This window comes from Loxodonta africana, chromosome 2 (genome assembly GCF_030014295.1).
Source record: "Loxodonta africana isolate mLoxAfr1 chromosome 2, mLoxAfr1.hap2, whole genome shotgun sequence".
NCBI lineage: Eukaryota > Metazoa > Chordata > Mammalia > Proboscidea > Elephantidae > Loxodonta > Loxodonta africana.
Genome location: NC_087343.1, coordinates 143,825,361 through 143,850,513, shown reverse-complemented (window position 1 = coordinate 143,850,513; position 25,153 = coordinate 143,825,361). Strand labels below are relative to the sequence as shown.

Below are 25,153 nucleotides of genomic sequence, written 5' to 3'. Positions count from 1 at the left end.
AGATATTAGTCCGCCGCTAAAGACAATACATTCTCTAAAAGCACCATTAAACACTAAATAATTCGTACACCAAAATAACCCTTGAGTGAGTTTTTATCAGTGAATCAGAAGAAATGCAGTATGCAAACTCTCACCTTCCCTTTTACCCTGAACATTGCAGGAAGGTTTATTTGAGCTAGGCCTACGGTCTACAGCTTTGAAATGAAGACCGCTCAGTGGCTTAAAGTGTTCTCAGCGCCAAATCTTGGCCTTGTTACAGGTTGCTCTGAGCAACTTTGTTTTCTATTCTGGCAGGAGACAGACAGCGTTCACATCCAGAACTGAGTTCCATGGGTATACCCAAGGTTATATATGATTCTTGGCACAATTATAATTCCTTACTTTTCTGACCCATTAACAAAGTATAACAATTCTAGACAGAATGTCAATAAAAAAAATGACCTTGAATCATCCCTAGTTTATAAAACAGTAAATCTCTTAATAACTCTGGTATTTGTGACCCAGCACAGTTTGAGATGAGAATGGAAAAGTGGCTTAGTGCAGACTACTTTCACATTCTAAACACATGGAAATGCTGGTTGAATACACAAAATAATAATAGTAATTTGTCTTCTTAAATACATAGCTGAACTTGAAAGACAGGAAATTCTTTAAGTTTCAGAAATGGAGAGGGGAATTCAAAGCTAGAGCAGGAAGGGCATGAGCTAACATCAGAATAGAAGGTAGTAGTGGTGCCTAATAACCAGGGACCGAGGATTTAACACCTATAGTAGGCATCTCTTTGAGCCTCGATGTAACAGTAAGCTGGAACTAAATTCCATGCATAAAGTCAGAAATCTGGAACAACTTCCCCTTGAGTAAAGGGGACCAAGAAAAACTTAGACTTGTAGTCCAGAGAAGCAGCAGGGAACCTTTGTTGTCTGCCCATTACTCCAGGAGCAAACAAAAAATGTTTCCAAGAGGAACTGAAACTTTAAGCCTGTATTTCGTGCATGGAATCCAAATCAACTCTATTTCATATAGGATACCCAAGCTAAACATTTAATACGCTAACTGATCCTGTAACCCCTGGGCCCTGGTAACTCAGTAGGAATACTCCCAAAGCCTAGGATACTTAAAAAAAAAAAAATCACCTGCTGATGACAACTACATAAATAAAATTACAAACTACATGAGAAATTGATCCATCAAGAAGTGGGCAGCACTACCAATAGGAGGATTAGCACCTCAAGAACTTGAGGTAGTATAACAATTGAAAAGGGATCAAGGTGAGAATGTTTAAAATGATGAGGGAGAGAAGCTGAAAAAGAACAAGCAAACTCAAAAAGAAACAAATTCTAGAAATAAAAATATATAGTCATTGAAATTCAAAATAATTAAAAAACTGAAACCAACCCCATTGCTGTCGAGTGGATTCTGACTCATAGCAATTCTATAGGACAGAGTAGCACTGCCCCATAGTTTCCAAGGAGCACCTGGTGGATTCAAACTGCCGACTTTTTGCTTAGCAGCGTAGCACTTAACCACTACCACCAGCAGGGTTTACAAAGTCTTGATAGATATGTTAAACAACAGATTAGATAGGAGATAAAAGAATTAATGAATGACGGGAAGATTTAAGAAAATTGCTTAGAAAGTCTAACAATACATCTAACAGGAGTTCCAGAAGTGAACAAGAGAATGAGGGAAAGTCAATAGACAAAGTTATAATGGGTGATAATTTTCTTGAACTAAAGAAAGGCATGAATCCTCGAATTGAAGAAGCATACTGAGTCACAAGCAGGAAAAATATATAAATCCAAACTTAGCCACATCATAATGAAAGTACAGAATGCCAAACAGAGAAAATTCAAAAGGAAATGAGAGCAAAAAAAAAAAAAAATGATTACCCATATGGAACAGAGAATGACAGAATTTCTCCACAACATTAGAGGTCAAAATGGAACAGCACCTTCAAAATGCTGAGGGAAAAGCTGTCAGACTGGGATACACACAGTAACTCCAAGAAAGAATATTAAAAGAAGTACTTTAAAAAAAGAAAAAAGTGTCCAAAGGAAAGAATGGAATGCAAGTAATGAACAGTGTTATCATTGAAACTGGTAAATAAATACGTCTGAGCACAAACTAAAACGACAACAACAAAATGATTAATTTGAATGGGAGGAGAGTTAAAACCAAGGTGAAACAAAAATCTTAGATTTATAATAACCTGAAAGATGAGAAAAAAGTGATTGGAGTTAAAACATTTTAAGGTCCCCACACTACATATGGAAACCCTTGTGGCGTAGTAGTTAAGAACTACGTTGCTAACCAAAAGGATGGCAGTTTGAATCTACCAGGTGCTCCTTAGAAACCCTATGAGGCAGTTCTACACTGTCCTATAGGGTTGCTAATCTACTCGAGGCAATGGGTCTGGTTTTTTTGGTTTTTATACTACATACAATCTCGTCAAGCCAGCACACATATTGTATCAGTTTCCTCTAGCTGCTGTAACAAATTACCACAATCTGAGCAGCTTAAAACAACAGAAATTTCTCTCACAGTTCTGGAGGCCAGAGTCTGAAACCTAGGTGTTGGCAGAGTTGGTTCCTCCTGGAGGCTCTGAGGGAGAATCCTTTCCACGTCTCTCTCCTAGCTTCTGGTGGCTGCCAGCAAATCCCAGCATTTCTAGACTTGTAGCTTCCTATCTCCAATCTCTGCTTCCATCTTCACTTGACCTTCCCTCTGTATGTCTCTGTCTTTACATGGCCTCTCCCCGGGGTCTCTGTGTTTTCTCCTTTTCTATTTCTTATAAGGATACTCATCATTGAATTTAGGGCCTACCCTAATCCTAAATAATCTTATCTTGAGATTCTTACCTTAATTACATGTATGCAAAGACCCTTATTCCAAATAAGGTCACATTTTGAGGTTTCAGGTAGGCATATATTTTGGGGGCAATAATACAGCACATTATACATGTTAAAATGTAAATGTAGCCACTAAAAGTGCTTTTTAAAAAATGGAACGTATAATTTCTAAACAAATAGAAGGAAAAAGGGAGACAGAAATACAGAAAACAATCTTCTTAAAGGTAGGAAAGAAGAAATAAAAGCAACATAAAAGGTCGGTCAAATAAAATGGTAGAAGTAGTCCAAATAAATTAGAAATACTATCAATAAGCCTGTTAAAATGCGATTGTTAAAAGATAAATTCAGATTTGATTAAAAACAAAACCCACACATACCACTGCTGCTCTAAATACCCAGTCTTAGGTCTCATTCTTTTAAATACCTCCCTCAGTGCCTTAGCCTAGCAAGACAGATCTGCATTCTCATTTGACTAATGTCCCGAAATCATTTCACCCCTGACATTAAGAACAGAATGTAAAATGAGCTTGCAGAAATAGAAAAAAAATCACTTCCAAACCAAATTTCACCTGATTCTGGAGGCAGAAGTGATGAATTCATTTTTCTAGGTCAGTTTCAAGATTTTTTTTTTTTTACAGAAGTAATTCTAGATGGCTTAAAAGATCGGTAAAAGATTAAAACTATGGGATTCATTTTTGATTCCTCACACATCTTTATTTTTCCGGCAATTCCATGTCTAAAAAAAAAAACTTTAAAATTCTTAACTACAGAAAACAGATCTTGTTACCAAACCTGGTAGACTATGATTGATTTTCAATCATGCTGAGCACAGGTTCTGAATGCACAGCATGGGTCAGCTTTAACGAGTTCAGAATACAAAAAAGTCACTTGCAAACACACACACGCATTCAAAAGCTAGCTTCTACAATTTTATCTAAGTATAGGTTTCAAAATAAAATATAAAGTACAAACTTTTGAGCACAATAATGATTTCAAAAGATGAAGAAAATTCAGTCAATAGGTTATGCACTTGTCCTCTAAACTTCATTTCAAAACAATAGCCAGTCAGCCCTAACAATATGAACTGTTAATTAAAAAATATATAATAAATAATAAGGTGGAAAATACATAAGCAGTTTTACTTTAAGACCTATTTCAATTCTTATTGAACCTAAAAGTCAGAAAAATCCTCTGCCTGAACCTCTCCCCCATGTACTCCTAATAATCCTTAAACATCAGTTCACCTTTAAGGCTTCATTCAAAATGGCAGGACGACAAATTTCTCCAACTGAAAACTTTGATTCCATTTCAGCAACCACAACTTCTAGATAAAAAAAAAAAGGTAGAAAATCAGCAAAAGCAGTGAAAATATACTAGAGTTAGATTTGTTGAATAATCAGCTGAGACAGAAAAATTTTAAGTGGCAACAGATTAAATGCATATTCTATTTAATGGTCTTTTATACATTTTCTTCCTTTTTTTTTTTTTTTGATGAAGGTGAGCTTGTTGCTTGTAGTCAGAATCGTCCATCATCCAAAGTCATTCTCTTTGATGTCTGTTAAAAAATAGTCATTAAAAAAAAAAAAAAAAGTTTTGTTGCAAACCTAGAGGAAATGGACAAATTTCTGGAAACACGACCTACCCAAAATAATACAAAATGATGTTGAAAATCTGAACAGACCCATAACAAGAGAAGACATTGACAAGGTAATTAAAAAAAAACTCCCGATAAAAAAAAAGCCCTGGCCCAGGTGGCTTCGCCAGAAAATTCTACCAAATTTTTAGAGAAGAGCTTACACCAGTACTACTCAAACTATTTCAGAACATAGAAAAGGAAGGGATACTTTCGAATTCATTCTATGAAGTCAACGTAACCCTGATACCAAAACCAGGCAAAGGCACCACAAAAAAAGAAAGCTATAAATCAGTATCTCTTAGGAATATAGATGCAAAAATTCTCAACAAAATTCTAGCCCATTGAAATTAGCATCATAAAAAAAAAATACACCATGATCAAATAGGATTCATACCAGGTATGCAAGGATGGTTCGACATTAGAAGATCAATCAGCATAAACCACCACATAAATAAAAGAATCACATTGTCATCTCAATTGACAAAGAAAAGGCATTCGACAAAGTCCAACACCCATTCCTGAAAAAAACTCTCAATAAAATAGGTATAGAAGAGAAATTCTTCAACATAATAAAGGGCATCTATACAAAACCAACAGCCAACATAATTCTTAATGGAGACAGGCTGAAAAAACTCCCCTTGAGAACAGGAAAAAGGCAAGGATGCCCCTTATCACCACTCCTATTTAACATTGTGCTGGAAGTCCTAACTAGAGCAATAAGTCAAGAAAAAGAAATATAGGGCATCCAAATTGGTAATGAAGAAATAAAACTATCCCTATTTGTGGATGATATGATACTATACATAGAAAACCCAAAAGACTCCATGAGAAAACTGTTGGAACTAATGGAAAGATTCAGCAGAGTAGCAGGATACAAGAAAACATACAAAAATCAGCTGGATTCCTATACACCAATAAAAATAATAAAAATGAAATCAGGAAAACAATGCCATTTGTAATAGCCCCTAAAAAAAATAAACTACATAGGAATAAATTTAACCAGGGATGTAAAAGACCTATACAAAGAAACTACAAAACACTACTGCAAGAAACCAAAAGAGATCTACATAAATGGAAAAACATACCATGCTTATGGATAGGTAGACTCAACACTGTGAAAATGACAATTCTACCCAAAGCAATCAACAAATTCCATGTAATCCTGATCCAAATACCAACAACATTCTTTAAAGAGATGGAAAAACTAATCATTAACTTTATATGGAAAAGGAAGAGGGCCCGGATAAGTAAAGTACTATTGAAGAAGAACAAAGTACCTGACCTCAGAACCTACTACACAGCTACAGTAGTCAAAACAGCCTGGTACTGGTACAACAACCAATACATTGACCAATGGAACAGAATTGAGAGCCCCGATGAAAATCCATCCACCTATGGTCACCTGATTTTCAACAAGGGTCCAAAGTCCACCAAATGGGGAAAAGACAGTCTTTTTAACAAATGGTGCTGGTAAAACTGGATGTCAATGTTTATTATGGTTGAACATATAAGTAAATAGATTGTAGATGATGGGAGTTAGGTGTATCATTGACAGAGTAAGAAGTTACAAATAAGCAAAGGGAGAAAGCTACAATGAACCCTGAGGCATTGGATTAGACTTGGAGATATTAGAATGAACTCAGGTTTACTTTAAATGTAAACAGACAGGTAGATTTGGAAGTAATTACAGATGTATGTATACATGGATTAGTATACATTGATAAGATTATTACCTCTGTTCACTGAGAAGGCCTAGAAGCAGTGACACTGCAATAGCAACAAGCACAACCAAAGCTCAAATCCTGGATTCTAAATAAATTGCTGTCGGGTTCTGACTCATGGTGACACCCAGATCCCAAATAACATTCCTGAGTTAAAGAAACAAGGCACTTTGGCAAAATGGCTGGTTCTAAGGAGCTTGAAGATCAATATATTAGACATTGTCGTTGTTAGGTGCTATCGAGTCAGTTCCGACTCATAGCGACCCTGTGTACAACAGAACAAAACACTGCCCTGCCCTGCGCCATCCTCACAATCGTTGTTATTCTTGAGCCCATTGTTGCAGCCACTGGGTCAATCCATCTCACTGAGGGTCTTCCTCTTTTTCACTGACCCTCCACTTTACCAAACATGATGTCCTTCTCCAGGGACTGATCCCTCCTTACAATACGTCCAAAGTATATGAGACGTAGTCTTGCCATCCTTGTTTCTAGGGAGCATTCTGACTATGCTTCTTCCAAAACAGATTTGTTTGTTCTTAAGGCAGTCTGTGGTATATTCAATATTCTTCCCCAACACCACAATTCAAAGGTGTCAATTCTTCAGTCGTCTTTATTCATTGCCCAGCTTTCACATGCATAGGAGGCAATTGAAAATGCCATGGCTTGCATCAGGCTCACCTTAGTCTTCAAGGTAACATCTTGCTTTTCAACACTTTAAAGAGGTCCTTTGAAGCAGACTTACCCGACGCAATGCGTCTTTTGATTTCTTGACTGCTGCTTCCATGGGTGTTGATTGTGGATCCAAGTAAAATGAAATCCTTGACAACTTCAATCTTTTTTCCATTTATTATGATGTTGCTTATTGGTCCCGTTGTGAGCATTTTTGTTTTCTTTATGTTGAGGTGTAATCCATAGTGAAGGCTGTGGTCTTTGATCTTCATCAGTTAAGTGCTTCTAGTCCTCTTCATTTTCAGCAAGCAAGGTTGTGTCATATGCATAAAGCAGGTTGTTAATGAGTCTTCCTCCAATCCTGATGCCCCATTCTTCTTCATATAGTCCAGCTTCTCCAATTATTTGCTCAGCATACAGATTGAATAGGTATGGTGAATGGATACAACACTGATGCACACCTTTCCTGACTTTAAATTACACAGTATCCCCTTGTTCTATTGGAATGACTGCCTCTTGGTCTATGTACAGTTTCCTCATGAGCACAGTTGTTTTGGAATTCCCATTCTCCCCAATGTTATCCATAATTTGTTATGACCCTCAAAGCATAGTCAATAAAACATAGGTAAACATCTTTCTGGAATTCTCTGCTTTCAGTGAGGATCCATCTGACATCAGCAATGATATCCCTGGTTCCGTGTCCTCTTCTGAATCCAGCTTGAATTTCTGGTAGTTCCCTGTCAATATACTGCTGCAGCCGTATGATCTTCAGCAAAATTTTACTTGTGTGTGACATTAATGATATTTTTTGATAATTTCTGCTTTCAGTGGGATCACCTTTCTTGGGAATAAGCATAAATATAGATCTCTTTCAGTCAGTTGGCCAGGTATCTGTCTTCCAAATTTCTTGGCATAGACAAGAGAGTACTTCCAGCACTGCCCCTGTTTGTGGAAACATCTCAATTGGTATTCCATCAATTCCTGTAGACTTGTTTTTCCCCCACACCTTCAAAGCAGCTTAGACTTTTTCCTTCAGTACCATTGGTTCCTGCTCAGGCAGTACCTCCTGAAATGGTTGAACGTCAACCAATTCTTTTTGGAATAGTGACCCTGCATTGTCCTTCCACCTTGTTTTGATGCTTCCTGAGTTGTTTAATATTTTCCCTATAGAATCCTTCAATATTGCAACTCGAGGTTTGAATTTTTTCTTCAGTTTTTTCAGCTTGAGAAATGCAGAGTGTGTTCTTCCCTTTTGGTTTTCCATCTCCTGATCTTTGCACATGTCGTTAAAATACTTTGTCCTCTCGAGCCACCCTTTGAAAACTTCAACTCTTTCATCATTTCTTTCTTTTGCTTTAGCTACTTGACATTCAAGAGCAAGTTTCAGAGTCTCTTCTGATATGCATTTTGGTCTTTTCTTTCTCTCCTGTCTTTTTAATGACCTCTTCCTCTCTTCATGTATGATGTCCTTGATGTCATTCCACAACTCGTCTGGTCTTTGGTCATTAGTGTTCAACGTGCCAAATCTATTTTTGAGATGGTCTCTAGATTTAGGTGGGATATACTCAAGGTCATACTTTGGCTCTCGTCAACTTGTTCTAATTTTCTTCAGTTTCAACTTGAACTTGCATATGAGTAATTGATGGTCTGTTCTGCGGCTGACCCCTGGCCCTGTCCTGACTGATGATATTGAGCTTTTCCATCGCCTCTTCCCACAAATGTAGTCAATTTGATTCCTGTGTATTCCATCTGGCGAGGTCCATGTGTATAGTTGCCATTTATGTTGGTGAAAAAAGGTATTTGCAGTGAAGAAGTCGGTCTTGCAAAATTCTATCATGCAATTTTTGGCATCATTTCTATCACCAAGGCCATGCTTTCCAACTACTGATCCTTCTTTGTTTCTAACTTCCACGTTCCAATCCGCAGTAATTATCAATGATCCTGATTGCATGTTCGATCAATTTCAGACTGCAGAAGTTGGTTAAAATCTTCAATTTCTTCATCTTAGGCCTTAGTGATTGGTGCATAAATTTGAATAATAGTCGTATTAACTGGTCTTCCTTATAGGTGTATGAATATTATCTATCACTTACAGCATTATACATCAGGATAGATCTTGAAATGTTCTTTTTGATGATAAATGCAATGCCATTCCTCTTCAATATTTCACTCCCAACACAATTAAAAATGGCCAATACCAGTCCATCTCAGATCACTAATGCCCAGCATATTGATGCTTATGCATTCCATTTCATTTTTGACGATTTCCAATTTTCCTAGATTTATACTTCGTACATTCTACATTCAATTACTGATGCGTGTTTTCAGTTGTTTCTTCTCATTTTGAGTCATGCCACACCAGCAAATGAAGGTCCCAAAAGCTTGACTCCATCCACATCATTGAAGTCGACTCTACTTTGAGGAAGCAGTTGTTCCCCAGTTGTCTTTTGAGTGCCTTCCAACCTGAAGGGCTCATCTTCTAGCTCTATAACAATGTTCTGCTGCTATTCATAAGGTTTTTACTGGCTAATTCTTTTCAGAAGTAGACTGCCAGGTCCTTCTTCCTAGTCTTAGTCTGGAAGCTCAGCTGAAACCTATCTGCCATGGGTGACCCTCCTAGTTTTTGAACACCAGTTGCATAGCTTCCAGCATCATAGCAACATGCAACCCCCCACAGCACAACCTGATAGATGCATGAGGGCACTTCATTCATTTCCATTTACTTGCTATTGTGAATAAAGCAGGAATGAACATATGTGTACATTTGTCTGTTTGTTTCATTATTTTTAGATCCCTAAAGTATGTCCTTTTATCTTCAGTATGTTTGTGTCCTTACGTTTAAGGTGTTTCTTGTAGACAGCAAATTTTTTTTTTTTTTTTTTTTTTGTCCATTCTGCCACTCTCTGCCTTTTGCATGGGGTGTTCAGACCATTTACATTTCAGGGTATTACTGAAAACTGTCTACTTCACTCATTTTGTTATTTGTTTTTTTTTAAGTGTTTCGTATCTTCATTGTTTTTTTATTCTGATTTTTCTGTTTTTGTGTTTGGCTGCTTTCTCGTGATGAGACTTTTTCCCTTTTTCCTTCTTCCCAGTGTTTTTTCTCAGTGGCCCACATATACTACTTTTCACAACTTACAAGTGCAACAACATTTAACATATGAAGAAGTCAACATACAGCCTCAACATATTAAATCTATTGCTGATATGCTTCTCTATCCCTCATTTCTGTTGATGTGCCTCCATTAACATCAATATACAACGTGTATTTGATGTTTACTTTGTATTTATTTCTTACAAACTTGGTATTGTATTGTTCACGGTGTTTAATTATCGAGTTTATACCCTGAAAATATCATACACTTGGGTCATTATGACTGCCCATTTTGTTGCATTTTTTGGAGAGCTTTCTTGCTTTTATTTTTTATTTTTATCCACCCTGCACCCCCTACCCCATGTACAGGTACAAATATTTAATGCTTTGTCTTCCCATTTGGAATGCTCCCTTGAGTAATACTTGCAACGTTGGTCTGGTAGTGGCAAATTCCCACAGCTTCTGTTTCTTTGGGAATGTTTTTGATTTCCCCCTCATTTTTGAATGACAACTTTGCTGGGTAAAGAATTTGTGGTTGGTAGTTGCTTTTGTTTAGTATTTTATATATGTCACTCCATTGCCTTTTGGCCTCTAGGGTTTCTGGGGTCTTATGAAAGACCCTTGGTGTGTAATATTGCATTTTTCTCCTTCTGCTTTTGGAACTCCTTGTCTTTGATTTGCAAAAATGTTATTAGGATATGTTGCAGAGTTGATCTTTTTGTGTTTCTTCTAATTGAGATTTGCGTAGCTTCTTGTATTTGCAGGATTGGTTCTCTGGGTCTGGGAAATTCTCTCTTCCTTGGAAAATTCTTTCCATGCCTTTATTGCTATAATGGTACTCTGGTATTCCAATAATTCTAATGTTCGATTTCTTAATTGAATCCCCTATTTCCATTTGGGTTAGTTTCCTTTTCTTTGTTCTTTTGTTTCTCTTGAGACTTCATAAATTCAGTTTTTTTGTTTTCTAGTTCATTTATCCTACTTTCTGCGTATTCTATTGTTGTTTCTCTTGTTTTTTCTAATTCAGCTGCTTTATTCTTCAGTTCCAGCGGTTTTTTTTTGTTTTGTTTTCAATTTCTTTAAGTCTCTCATTTTATTCTTCCATTTGTTTCCTAATCTCTGCTAGTTTGTTCTCTGTGCTTTTTGCTTTCTTTAGACATATTTAGCAGTATTGTTTGAAAATTATCAGTTTTTTTTTGTTAGTCTTGCTCCTAAAGTAGAAATTTCCACCTCTTCATGTTTTGCTTTTGATTGGCGTTTCTTCTCCTGTGATCTTTTTTTTTTTTTAACTTGGGCCTTTGTTATATTTTTTACTTTAAACTCTGTATTCTGGTTTTTGTGGGAAATTTTTTCTGATTGTGTGTCCCGGTTGCACAGCTGCCAAGCACCTGACTGCCAACTGGTAGGCTGGCAGCCCGCACCCACCAGCCACTCTGCAGGAGAAAGATATGGCAATGTGCCTCCACAAAGACTCATGGCCCTCAGAACCCCACGGGGCAGCTCCATCCCACCCCACAGGGTCACTATGATCCAGAATTGACCCAACGGCACTTGGTTTGGTATCTTGTCCTCAGAGCCTAGAAGGCATTCTTATCCTTATGTTTTTTTCAGTGCTGATTCAGGTGTTCTGGATGATTGATTTCTGGATTTCGACATGTACGTGTGGGGTGGCTCTAGCTGGTTGCAGATGCTGACATAAGCAGTGGTGCTCAACTTTCCTGTGGTAAAGGTGGGGAGCTCTTTTTTCCCCTCACAGGTCCCCGAACAGGCTCTCCCATGATGTCCCACTGTGGGCAGGGAGCCAGCAATTTCCCTCTGTGTTGCCCATCTGATGTATTCCCCACTTGCTGCTCCTTCTAGTCCTAACACCTGTCCATCTCAGGTCTCAGCAAGATTCAACAGCACTCTCTCACAGTACCAGTCTCCTGTCACACCCTCCTAATTGTGAGGAAATCTGTGTTGCCTTAAAAATATCAGGTTATAGCTTCATTTAGCTCTCTTTCTGTGTTCCCTGTTTGGGGTATTGCCCAGCCCTGTCCCAAAAATGGCTGCAATGAGCAAGTGCTCCAGATGTTAGCGGGTAGGTTCTCCCAGCTTCTGTACCATCTGCGCTCCTCCTCTCCTGCTTCTAGACTCATCCAACTCTCCAACACCTCAGTTGCCATCCAGAGGTCTGAGCTCTTGGCCTGTGCTTGTTTTTGTTGTTTAGTGGGTTAGTTGTGGGGGGAGTAAACGGGAATGTTCACTCACTTCACCATCTTGTTCTGATACCCAAGACTACCTAGATTTTACAAAAGTAATGGAAATAAATTTATAAACTTACCTTCATAGTTATATATTTCTGATGTACTTCTAATGACACTTAGTATCAAACTAGTTAAGAAACAAGAACGAGAGTTACAAGCAGCTGTCCTACGTATTTGATAACAAAAGTCTTCCCATATTTTTATTAGATTTTGTGTTCTTTACTGAAGAACATTTAGAATGAACTGTACCTAAATCATCTTTGTTTTTTATACAGAAGTATTAATAATAAATACTATCTCTAAGTTCTAACCGCCCATAAATTACCAATTAGGTGTTTTCTGAGGCAGGAGTCCAGGAGTCCACTATCATATGCACTAAGATAACACCAATCAAGTATCAAGAGTTAATAAGAATATACTTATATTTGGTGCAAATTTAATTTTATTAAACCTTACAATGAATGTTGTGGCATATCATTTTCCACTGTATGACAATTCATTGGCTGGCATCTGAATACAGTACTTCTTTTGAAAGATACACAATGGGAACTGACAAAAGGGAGAGAAACTAGCTGTTTAGTGATATGAGGGTAAAAATAAAAACAAAAGATGATGAGCAATTAATTTTAGTTTCCTTAGTATTTAACTCTAGAATGGTTAAAGTTCCAAACAAATAATGCTGCTGTTACAGTGTACGAGAATATGGTTATTATCTCATCTGGCCTCCACAAGTCTGAGAAAATAAAGAAGGATTATTATACCTATAAGTTCAGCCTAAGGTTTCTTCTGGGCATATGATTTTAAAGAGTTATTTTTCAAATATAATTTAAACAACTTTCCCAAATCACAGTAGATGGGAGTCTCTTTTTTTTTTTTTTAATGTTACACATTAAAGTATCACCTTACTAGTGAGCAAATGCTTAACTTCAAAATCATAAAGAGCATTAAATTATCTTTTGCTGAGTTGGGCTTATGTCCCTGTCAGATTTATGGACAAGAAAATGACTATTTTTAAACTATAATTCACTTATCTTTATAACACAGACTGGAATCCAATCTGAGTGAAATGACTTTTTTTTTTTTTTTTTACAAAAAAGATCAATCGCGGAACATACAAAATCCAGCAGGCCTCAACAGGACATTTTTGTAGTTATGTACTCAAAACTTACACAGTAACTCCAGTCAACACCATGCTACAGTATATACTTTGACTCAAATCAGTACAATTACCTCGGTAAATATTAAATTTACTCATCTGTGGTTTATAAAAATAACAAATTTAAATATTTTATTTTATTCAGTCTCACAATAATTTTGAGAATACTTTCTGAAGGCCTTATCAGTGTTTGAGGTCACATTAACCAACCCCCTTTAAAATAAAATCATGGACAATTTTGAGCTGTTAATCTAACTTCTTTTTCAAGAACTCCCAGTGGTATTTGGGGAAATGGCAAACACAGAAGTGAAAATTATACCCTAATTGACATAAGGCATCTCAGTTACCCAGACTGAAGAACAGTTGTACGTTACCAATTTTTAGCAGTGGAAGAATACTATTTAAAGAAACCCTTATTTTACAGTTGCACAATTCAGGATCACCTGTAAAACAGTGTGAGATGGGCCTTACTATAAGAACATGTAAACTCTCCTCTCCCTCCCCCCAAAATGAAGAAATATTAAATCATGTAAAAATCCAACTGCTCATCTTTTAACCCCAAATTATTGAGATCAGCTAAGGTAAATGTACTGTACTTGTAAAGTTTTCCTTTCTAAAAAAGCAGTTGTGCATATATAATTCTCATACCACAGGTTAGAGGCAGGTGATTCCAAAATACTGATGTCTGATTTCTAGACTATCTACCTAAATAATAAACTATTCTTAATATATGTGGCAGCTCAAATATTTAATCAAATTTGCCCATGGTACATAAGAGATATTAAAATCTCTTCACTAAGAGGTTGGAAAGTACCCATTTATATCCAATTCACCATTTTCAAAGGTGAAATTAAATTTACAACCTAGTAAAATGGGTAAGGATAGCTTTTAAAAAAAAATTAAACCTCAATTGTTTAACCAAAAAGTCTGCTCTTTTATTTATCTACTACTCTTCATTAAAAGTTTTTTTAAATGACTAAAAATGAAGACAAATCTAACTCGACTATTTGCAATGTTGACTACTTAAATACCATTACATCAACCCTCAGAATAAAATGTGAACACAAAAACCCGAGTGAGTGATCCAGCTCATTAAACTCACAGGTAAGCTGAATTTTTCTTAAATCAATAAGAAGCTTTTTATTCAGAACAATTTCATTAAGACATATGCAGGGCAAATATGCCATCAAAAAATTTATTCTGAATAACAATAAAGTGCTGAATGATAATTACCTGAATCTTTTTTAGTCCTTTTCATTTGTCTTTTCTTAAGTTAAAAGAGCCCTTTCTGTGGCATTAGCAAAGCTGTTAAATAAAATAAAACGAAAAATAAAAATGCTAACTTTCAGTAAGGGAATAGGAAGCACTGCAACCTTTTGTGGTTAACTATGGTGACAAATAATTGAGACGAATGTAATTCATGCAAGTTATTTTTAAAGGTATACTTAAGCTTGAAGAAAGAAAGAACACTGTTACTGACCTTTGATACTATGGCAGTAAATCGCGTACTAAAATATTTTAATTATCCTAGACGCCTAGACCTGGCTTGGCAAGCATCATGCCACTGACATGCTTTAGCTCTTTTTGTAACTAAAAGTGATTTGCAGTTTCGTTACTGAATATTTCAACGTGACTCATTATGCTGTGTGATAAACTCTGAGGTTAAATTTAAGCAAATTCTTTACACCTAATCACACCATCAGCACAAGCAGGACAATGCTGGAGCAGCATGAAAGGTGGGTCACTTTATAAAGACTCTTTCTTTTACTGCATGATATATTAAGACGACAGACCTAAATTTAAACTGGGTTAATGAGTTAGAATAGATTTGTTTCCCAAATTTAGCACACAATAATTTCAGTGGATTACAGAAAGAAATCTCGGATGTGAAGGAAAAAAAAAACAAACCTTGGGTTCAGACAGCTAACCCATAGCTCTAAAAACTGTCATGCTACAGTGTACTTTCATAAAATGAGCTTTGTAACAAACGTAAAAAAAGTGTTTTGAGTTGAAGTTGCCCAACTGCTGCATAGAAAATATGCTAACATACAACAGTCAAGTTTAAGCCAGTGCATAGAGAAGATAAAGCACTTATGGTAAATGCAAATGGTAACAAGTCCATAAAGTTTGTACAACCTAGCAAGGGGCCATAAGGGGAAAAAAACTGGTAAGTAGAAATGATTAAGCAAAACTAAAGTGGAAACAGGAGCAAAGCTTGGAGAAGGAAGCAGGGGAGAAAAAGACCTTCGGTTGTATAAAATTCACAAACCAGTAAAGTATACAGACATCACTGAAAAACAGTTAACTCAATCCCCAACACCCAACAGCAAACAAAACCAGAATGGATAGTAAGCCTTTGGCAAACAATTTTAGAAATCTGAATATGACATTACATTTCTCAGTAATTCGCAAACAATATATTATATGGTATATTTATATTAAATACTGGGAAACCAATCCTGTAAATTTGATGCTTATAATGCTTTAGCCAATGACAGCACGATGATATCAAGCTAAATGAATGCTGGTGTTATCACAACAGTGCTCATTTATGAAACAACTGTTACCAATTCGTGCTTTAACAGTGCTAAAACACAGTCAAATTATCATCTATGAAGTGAAACAAAGGTCTCTAGCTTTTCTGGGATATGCCCTTTATAATGTATTCTATGATTCACTATGACACGAGCAGCAAGACACTGCAATGTGGTATGATTTATGGGCTGGATCAAATTTTTAGCTATTTCCTTCTCATCCAACAAGTCACTAGCAGTTTGTTTGTGCAAGTTTGTGGCATCAAAATGTGCACCTGATTTAATAAGAAGATTCATGATGTCTGGATGGTTGTTCAGAGCAGCGATATGTAGGGGACCATTGTCATCGGAGTCTCTGACGTTCACATCAGCACCACATTCTATCAGTATGGCAGTAACTTGCAGAGATGGAAATTTACAAACAGGGTACCGCCCTACACATGTAGTATTCTTGTCCACCGCCAGATGAAGAGGGCTGAAGTTATTCTTTCCCCTTGGATGCAGCTTAAGAAATCTGTATATAGTCTGCTTTTTGAAATGGTCCTGTTCTAGAGTACAAGGAACTTTTTCTAACAAGCAAATCAAGTGCAAAATGATGGAAAGAGCCTTATTTAACTGTAAAGGGTCAGCTGGACACTGAGTTTGTTTGATAGCTCGCTCTATCTCAAGGACACTTTTGCACAGTATGCCCATAAGATCATCAAATGTAACAGTAGTGCCCAGCAGGCCTTTAGCCCTATCCTGTAGCATAAAAGAGAACAGTTCTGCAAAAGATAATAAACTGCTGGCGGTCATTGGACTTAAAGGGTCCAAATTGTTCTGCTGCATATCCAAAGCGTATTTCCACAGGTTGATGCATCTTTTGAAATTTCCAGAGTCTGCATAGACAGCGCCTCTGTATCTAATATAGTAAGAGGTATCAGGGTGAGAAGGACCAAGAATACGTTCTCTAATTAACAGTGCTTGCATTCTCATTTCATCAGGATCAGCAATAAGACCTTCTAGTTCTTCTGCACTGTTTACCTCCTTGGCATAATCATAAGCCATTATTAATGTCTGTGGTACTGGTTTGCTAATTATATTAGTCCTATCACTGTACCTCATGTTCATTGCTTTTTTCCAGTATTTCAAAGCCCCAAGTAGATCTCTTTTTTTGTCTACAAATGTAGCTCCCAGAAGCTCTAGAGCATTGATACGTTCTGTCTTGCTGGTCTGTGCATGGTGTGTCAGGAAATCCACAATATTTGTGTGACCAGTCACACTTGCTGAGAGGAGGGGAGTCATTCCATAGCCATCCTTTTCCATCTTGGCACAATACATAAGGAGCATCTTCATTATGTCCAAACTTCCAGATTCTGCACAGTCATGCAATGCAGTGTTGCCTTAAGGAGAGGAAAAAAAAGAAGTAACATGTTTTGAGAAACCAGGATATAATATAACATACATACATACTTTAGGATCTAAAGAAAAGCAGGCAGCTCCAAGGCACCCTTAAGTGGTACATACTTTAAACTGATTACAAACCAGAGAATTTTATACCCAGCACCTAAAACTAGTATCTGACACATGGCAGAGGTTAAGGGAATAACCTGTTATACTTGTTGAATGAATGAAATGACCAAATTAGGCATGAAAAGGTATCCAAAATCACCAGACCAAACTCGAAATTAATCTATGACAAATCCATATGTATCATTAGAGCTTTGAATTGAAGAGCTGTATGCTCTATGACTAATTACTGATTAAATGAAATTAACCAGCTATTCATAATTTTGCTGAGTCACTTAAACTTTCTGAGTCAGCTTCCACATTTATAAACGAGAGATCTAGTCTATAATATATAAAATTCTATAATATGATTCTAATAGCAGTCAGAAAATGTTTTTTAATATTTTTTATTGCTAAGTGAATGCCAGTTACTTTAGCCAAAATTCTCAGTAATAAAGAATTTTCCCCAAAAAGCTCCATAAGAAAAATAAGCCCACTACAATCTAAAAATATGTGGGTGGTTCAACATGAACTTTAAAAGGAGACATCTGAAGTGTCCTTTCATAGTGGATAATTTCCCATTGTAATTTAATTTTTAAAACACTCTTTTTAGATGAACTAAATGTTCTAACACTGTCCTGTTCTTCCCACACGTGAATTAAAATTGATAACAGCGACTGGCACATTAGTAAAAGTCTGTATAAAACATATTAAGACATTACAACTGCCCAGATATTTTAGCTACCTAAGATAAATAATAAACATTTTGCTAATTATCAAGAGAAATTATCATGCAGTCCTTTGATATTTACGTATGCAGAATATTTCAATGGTGAGTCATTTTAGACATGTGTACAGAAAAGAGTTAACACAGCAGGCTAAGACTGCTATCCCTAGAAAGACTTGCTTCCAAGGTTGGCCCTTGGCTAGCACCTGAGAGCTTGAATGGTAAACAGTTCCTTTACTAATATAAAACTTTACCTAAGTGATATAAGGTTGGCTTACTATGCCTCAACTGCATGCAGAAACAATATAGTTTATGCTGAATACCTGTTTTCCTTCTAGGAGTCTGGAATTTTAGGTACATGTTAGGCAGAGGGTGTTTCTGTGACGAGCCCCAAATAAAAACTTTGGGCACCGAGTTCCTGGGCAGACACATTGCACACATCCATTTGTGTTGCTGGGGAAGTGTGTGCTCTGTGTGACCCCTCATGGGAGGGAGAGAGCATAAAGAAGCCGGCACGCAGATTCCTCCAAACCACACCACACCACACCAGTGCCTTTTCCTCTAGTGCCTTTTCCTCTTATGATCCAGCTGTGTAGTCTTATAACATTGCTGTAATAAATCTTGGCCCTGAGGACAATTATATGCTGAATCACCTCCCAACATGGAGGTGGTCTTGGGGACCTCCTCACACAGCATGTATAGTGCTTTAAACTTGAACACATCACGTAACTAAAGTTAGAAAAATCAAAAGTTACTATACATTAGGACTTTAATCCCAATCCAAGTTTATCCTGTTTAGTCTTCCATGGTATCTACAGTTGACTACATAATTATTCTGGGTGTATTTATTCTGATCTAAGATTTCAGTGATCTACACCGGGATTAGTGTCTGACAGGATATTTTAGTACTGTGAACTCAAGTACTGCCAGAGTCCAGAACTTCTGATCATTGATATCCATTTGTTCAAAATAATTCAAATTAAACACACCTGTTATTGTATGCCTCAGAGTCAATTCTGACTCACATCGACCCTGTAAGATAGGGTAAAACAGCCCCACAGGGTTTCCAAGGCTGTAATCTTTATGGCAGCAGACAGCCACATCTTTCTCCACAGAGTGGCTAGTAGATTCAAACCGCAGACCTTTTGGTTGGCAGCTGAGCACTTAACTACTGAGCCACCAGGGTTCCTTAAGCACCCCTACTACTAATATCATTTTTTGGTAAGAAACAGACAATCTAAATAAAGAGAAATTTGAATAGAAAGGTTTAGATGACATTTTTCTTCATTTAAAAAATCAAGGATAAGAATGCAGCAAGTCAGTTTTTTTAATTAACAAAAGTTCTGTACTGAAAAACTACTGAATATCTACTATTTGAATACACCCACATATCGGAAAAAAAATTGGTGGATAAAAAAAAAGAATAAGGAATTTCACATTTGTAATGCAGTGGTAATGTGACCAAGTATTTAAAAAAAAAAAAACCCATGACAGCATTAATGTGCTAACAAGTGCTCAATGTCCAGGAGAAGAAAGAAAAGGAGAGAAGTAAAACCCATAATTTGGGGGTAGCTTTCCTTCAACCGCCTCTACCAATTCTGAGAGGCAGCTGAGAAATTGGGCAGAACTCGTGACAGTCTTACAGGGCTAGGAGAGAAAACTGGAGTACAGGGCCCACCAAGAAGGAAATTTTGAAAACTCTACACTTTGGGTCAGAACACTGAAGGACTGACTTGGCCCTAGGAATTAAGGTGAACTGTAAACAGACCAGTCACCACAGGGCTGAAAAAAGTCTCAGACTGAAAAACAATTTAAATCAACTCAATGTTGAATTAAAGTAATCCAGGATTGCTAGTGTATGTAATTAAATGCCAGAAGTAAATAAAATACTATTTAGAGGAAGGTATTATCATACTTGAGCCCCGGTGACACAGTGGTTAAGAGCCTGGCTACTAACCAAAAGTCAGCAGTTCAAGTCCGCCAGCTCCTCCTTGGAAACCCTGTGGGGCATTCTACTCTGTCCTATAAGGTCACTGTGAGTTGGAGTCAACTTGATGGCAATGGGCAATGGGCATTATGATACCAGGTTCAGATTAGTTCTTATATTCTTCATATATAATGTCCAGTGTCTAATAAAAAATAACAGAGAAGAAAACAGAGTCATAACACAAAACAAACACAAAGAAGAGCTGACAGAAAAGTCCGACTGGGGATCTAGACAGCAAACTTCTCATCAGGAATAACAGAAGCCAAGAGACAATGGAATGTTACCTTCAAAGCACTAAAATAACTGCCAACTTAGATTTCTATACCCACATAAAGAATAAATGTGAAAAAAAAAATTTTTTTTAATGGCAGAAGGAGGATGAGTCCACATGGAAGCCTGGAAATGTGGGTATAAACATCAACAAAAAAGATAAATTTGTAGGTAAATTTAAACAAATATTCACTTTAAAAGCAATAATCATAATGTCTTACAGGGCTTGAAATACATAGAGAGGTAAAATACCTGAAGGCAACAGCATAAATGGAGGATAACTGGAGCTAAAGTGTTCTAAGCTCTTTGCATTGTCCAGAAACAGGTAAAATTAGAAACTTAGATTAGCCTTTGATAAGTCAAAGAGGCATGTTGTACTATCTAGGGTAGCCACCAAAGTAATAATTAGAAAGCATGCAAACAACTAACCACATTTTCCCTAATGTAAAGAAAGAATAGTAAAAAATAAACAATCCAAAAGAAGGCAAAAAAGGAGAGAAGCAGGAACACAAAGCAGGTAGGACAAGTAAAAATCAAATAGTAAGCTAGGAGATTAAGACCCAAATATATCAGTAATTATATTAAATGCAAGCAAACTAAACGTTCCCATTCAATGCAAAACTCTCAGAGTAAAAGAATAAACACATAAAACTCAACTACATGCTGCTTATTAAGACATGCCTTAATTATAAGGACTGAGAAAGGTTAAAGTGAAAAGATGGAAAATATAGACACCCTATGCAAAAATGAACCATAAGCATGTTGTCTGATGTTAAAATATCAGAGGCAAAATGCATGATTAGAGACAAAGGGAAACATTTTATAATGATATAAAATTTAAAAAGACAAAAATATAGTATTTCTAAATTCATTTTCACTTAAAAACACAGGTTCAAAATATATAAAGCAAAATCAATGGAACTACAAGAAAAATCAGATGTATCCACAATCATAGTACATTTAAACACACCTTTCTTGATGCAGAAGACAAAAACTAGTAAGGATATAGAAGATTTGAACACATTAACAAACTTGGTTTAATTGACATATATAAAAGAACACTGGACTCACCAGTTGCAAAAACCATTGTTTCCAATGACACATAGAGCATACACAAATACTAACTATATTCTGGGCCATAAAGCTAGTCTTAACAAATGTCAAAGGACTGAAATCACTGAGTATGTTCTAAGCCCATAAAGCAATGAAGTCTGACATCTTAGATATCAAGCACAAAAAGACAGCGAGAAAATCCCCAAACATTTGAAATTTTAAAATTTACTTCCAAGTAACCCATGGGTCAATGAGGAAATCCTATCAGAAATTTTAAAACACTTTAAATTGAATGATAATGAAAATACTAAATATTAAACTATGTGGGATGCAGACAAAATTGTGCTTAGAAGTACAGACTTAAGGGTACATACAGGCAGTCCCCGGGTTATAAACAGACCCATTCCCAAGTCTGTCCTTAAGTCAAATTTGCAGGTAAATCGGAACAGATACATACAGTTCTTATTTAGTGTCAGTGAAATATTTGTCTTAGTATATAGTATGTATTTTACCTTTTTATGCATATAAAATACTTTAGAAACACTTCCAAACCGTGCAATGTTTTCAAGAGCATCACAAAGTAGTGCGTGTGTTTGTTATTATGAATGATTGTATTTAATGAATTTGTAATATAACAGCTTTATGGCAGTCTGTTCATAAGTACAAGTTATCCATAAGTTGGATATTCATAATTTGGGGACTGCCTGTATTAGAAAAAAGGCTTAAAACAAGAGGCAAGTTTACATTTCAAGAAGTCCTGATGCATGCTAACAACATGGATGAACCTTAAAAACATTATGCTGAGTGAAATTAGTCACAAAAAATATTTTTATGATCCCAGTTATATGAAATGTCTAGAATTGGCAAGTATATAGAGACCAAAGTTTACCAGTGGTTAATAGGAACAGGCGGGAAGGAGGGGGAAAAGGAAGACTCAAATGTTTAGTGGACACTGAGCTTCTATTAGGGTGTTGGAAAAATCTGAGAACAGAAAAAGGATGATGGTTGAACAACATGATCAACGTAAGTTAATGTCATTGAACTGCACATGCTAAGAATGTTGAACCAGAAAATGTTTTGTTATTTGTATACATTTAACACAATAAGAAAATGTAGTAGTAGTTACAGGGAGGGAAACAGTAAATTAAACTCTAAGAAAGTAGAATAATAAAAAGCAATGAAAAAGCACAGCATTTTTTATTTTCCTAAGTTTTACTTATTAACCATTATCCACACTTAATCTTCTAATAATAACTGCAAGGTAGAGAAGATAACTTATTCCACAAATAAAAAACAGAAATTAGTTATAAAACATAAAATCATGTCTCCCAATTGCCATTTCAGAGGTCATACTTGAAATGCTAGTCATACTAGGCTTCAATGAATAAGTTACAAGTCAAACTTCATGATAAAAGTTCCAATAATCACATCACTTTCCAGCTTAAAAGTTTCCATGCTCCAAGGAAACAGGTGAAAATCTTTATTAAGATGGCTTTAAAAATTCGAAAGCACTGATTCTCGAAGCACCATTTGTGTGTGGGGGGGCGGGGGGTGTGTATGGAGGGGGCGGTGTGGAGGGAGTAATGACGAAGAAATCTATAATTTTAAAAAGCATGTTATTTTTTAAAAGCATGTTAAGTACAGCTTAGTCTTGCAGTTAGTGAGGATACACATAAGAAGATAGACTATATGATATGGATTTTAAAAGACTGAGAAATATTTTCCTACCTACCTGGCCCTATCCTACTTCTCCAGCCTTATATCTGCCTCCAGTATGAATGCCACACCATGATTATTTATGGACACCAAAATTTGACAATCGTGTAATTTTCATGTGTCACAAAATATTCTTTTGATTTTTTTTTTCAACTACTAAAAACTGTAAAAAGCCATTCTTAGCTCTCAGGCAGTACAAAACCTAGAGGCAGAACCAGATTTGACTCTGGACCATAGTTTGCTAAACCCTGCTCTAACCCAAAAGACAAAATCAATACTTTTCATACACAAGGCAGATTCTGCTTACGCTTCACGTTATTCTCTCCTAAGTATCTCCCTCAGCACCAAGAACAGCCCTCCTCTCTTCTACCTCCATGCCTCTAATCTTGATTTTCCTGCCACGCTGTCTTTCTCCTTTTTAAACTACTTGTCCCTCAAGTTTCACCTGAAATTTTGACTGAGGCTTTCTTAGTTATACCGTATCAATTTGTTATTTTGAGAATGCCTGGTATATCACTTATCCTGGTATGCACTCAAATAACATCTAATAATATTATATAATATCTTACAGTATCAATGAAATAGTGTAATGTTACTGCTTTATAAATAAATTTTCATCCCTAAACTGTCTATTCCTAAAGTGTATGGATCGTACATTATTTCTGTACCCCAGACAACAACTAGCACAGTGGTAAAGTTAAAGTAGATTCTCAAATATTTAATACTTGATGTAACAGAAAAAGATTCAAACTTAGCCAGTAAGAATATTTTTCAAAAATCTTAGAAGCAAGGGTCTTCTTAACTACTACAACAGGTCAATTATATAACCACGACACTTTCATGCCCTGGAAAGTCTTGAAAAAAATGTTTGTTTTTTTAATTACAGTCTGTAATATTACTTAAAGTTTGGAAAACAGAGGCTTAAAAAAAGAATTGCAAATCCACTATAATTTTTGTATCATTCTCCCAAGCTTCTTTATATGTATGTTTTGACAAAGTTATAATCAGTATATACACAACTGTTTTCCGTTTTTCACCTGTATCTTAGTCATTTTGTCATGCTGTTACTATATAGTCTCCATAACCATTCTATGGTAAAAGTTTAAGTAAGGGGGTATGCCATAATTTATGTAAATATTTTCCTGTTGATGGGCATGTGCATTGCTTCAACATTTTCCCTATTACAATTAATACCTAAAAAAACTGTAAGGGCAAACAACAGATTAGTGATTGCCAGGGACCGCGTCTAAGAGACTGACTGCAAACGGACAGTCAACTTTTGGGGTTGATAAAACAGTTCCATCTTTATTGCGGCAGTAGTTAAACTACAGTGCTATGTTTGTTAAAACTCACACAACTGTACACTAAAATAAGTGGATATTATTGCATGTAAATTAAACCTCAAAAAGCAAATGATGACAAAAAATTAATGCCTAACTTAAAACAGAATCACAAATGTGTGATGGCTTAAAAACCTATCTTCATTTCCAAAGGGATTCTAATTTTTTAAGTTCCACTTTTATAGTGTCCTTTCTAGAACTGGATTTTTTTCTTATTTAAATTTATATTACTTTGATTCCTAGATAAGTAGAATATTTCCCCATTTCTGTTTACAAACTTCATTTTTCTTCTGTGACATGTCTATTTATGCTCCTGCTTCTGGGATTCGTCTGACTTTCCATGTATAAGTACTTTATAGAACCAATACTCAGTTGTCTGTTATATTTACTGTAAATATTCTGCTCTGCCAGTTGTTTAAGAGTGTTATACATGCTGTATTAAATGTAATTTCTTATGAAAAATTATTACGACAAGCCAAATTTAAGAATCGAGTTAACTACATTCTTGTGCCTAGTTCATGCTAAGCTACATGCCAAAGACCAAAAAAACTTATCTGATTTTTACTGAATAACTTCATTGATTAAAACTTTTAATGTATAACAATATGCGCTAAATACTATAAGATTCAGCTCAGGCATTTCCCCTGGGTTACGTGCCCCTTAAAAA

The 25,153-nt window shown here is 36.1% G+C and overlaps 1 protein-coding gene across 6 annotated transcripts in view; it reads right to left on the bottom strand.

Moving 5' to 3' along the window:
- The window catches only part of FEM1C (fem-1 homolog C), a 105,048-nt gene that overhangs the window by 64,348 nt on the left and 15,547 nt on the right, over positions 1 to 25,153 (bottom strand). For 4 of the 6 annotated variants that reach the window (XR_010319296.1, XR_010319295.1, XM_064276161.1 and 1 more), the window contains exons 2-3: positions 16,181 to 17,287; positions 4,094 to 4,173 (exon numbers count right to left, since the gene is read on the bottom strand). Coding sequence is in view for 4 of the 6 variants with exons in the window: in XM_064276161.1 (XP_064132231.1) it covers positions 4,094 to 4,173; positions 16,181 to 17,287 (1,187 nt within the window). In the remaining 2 variants the exon portion in view is untranslated. Of the gene's footprint in view, positions 1 to 4,093; positions 4,174 to 11,208; positions 17,288 to 25,153 lie in introns of those variants that run through there. The other 2 variants (XM_003404487.4, XM_023548991.2) reach the window with 1 other exon arrangement.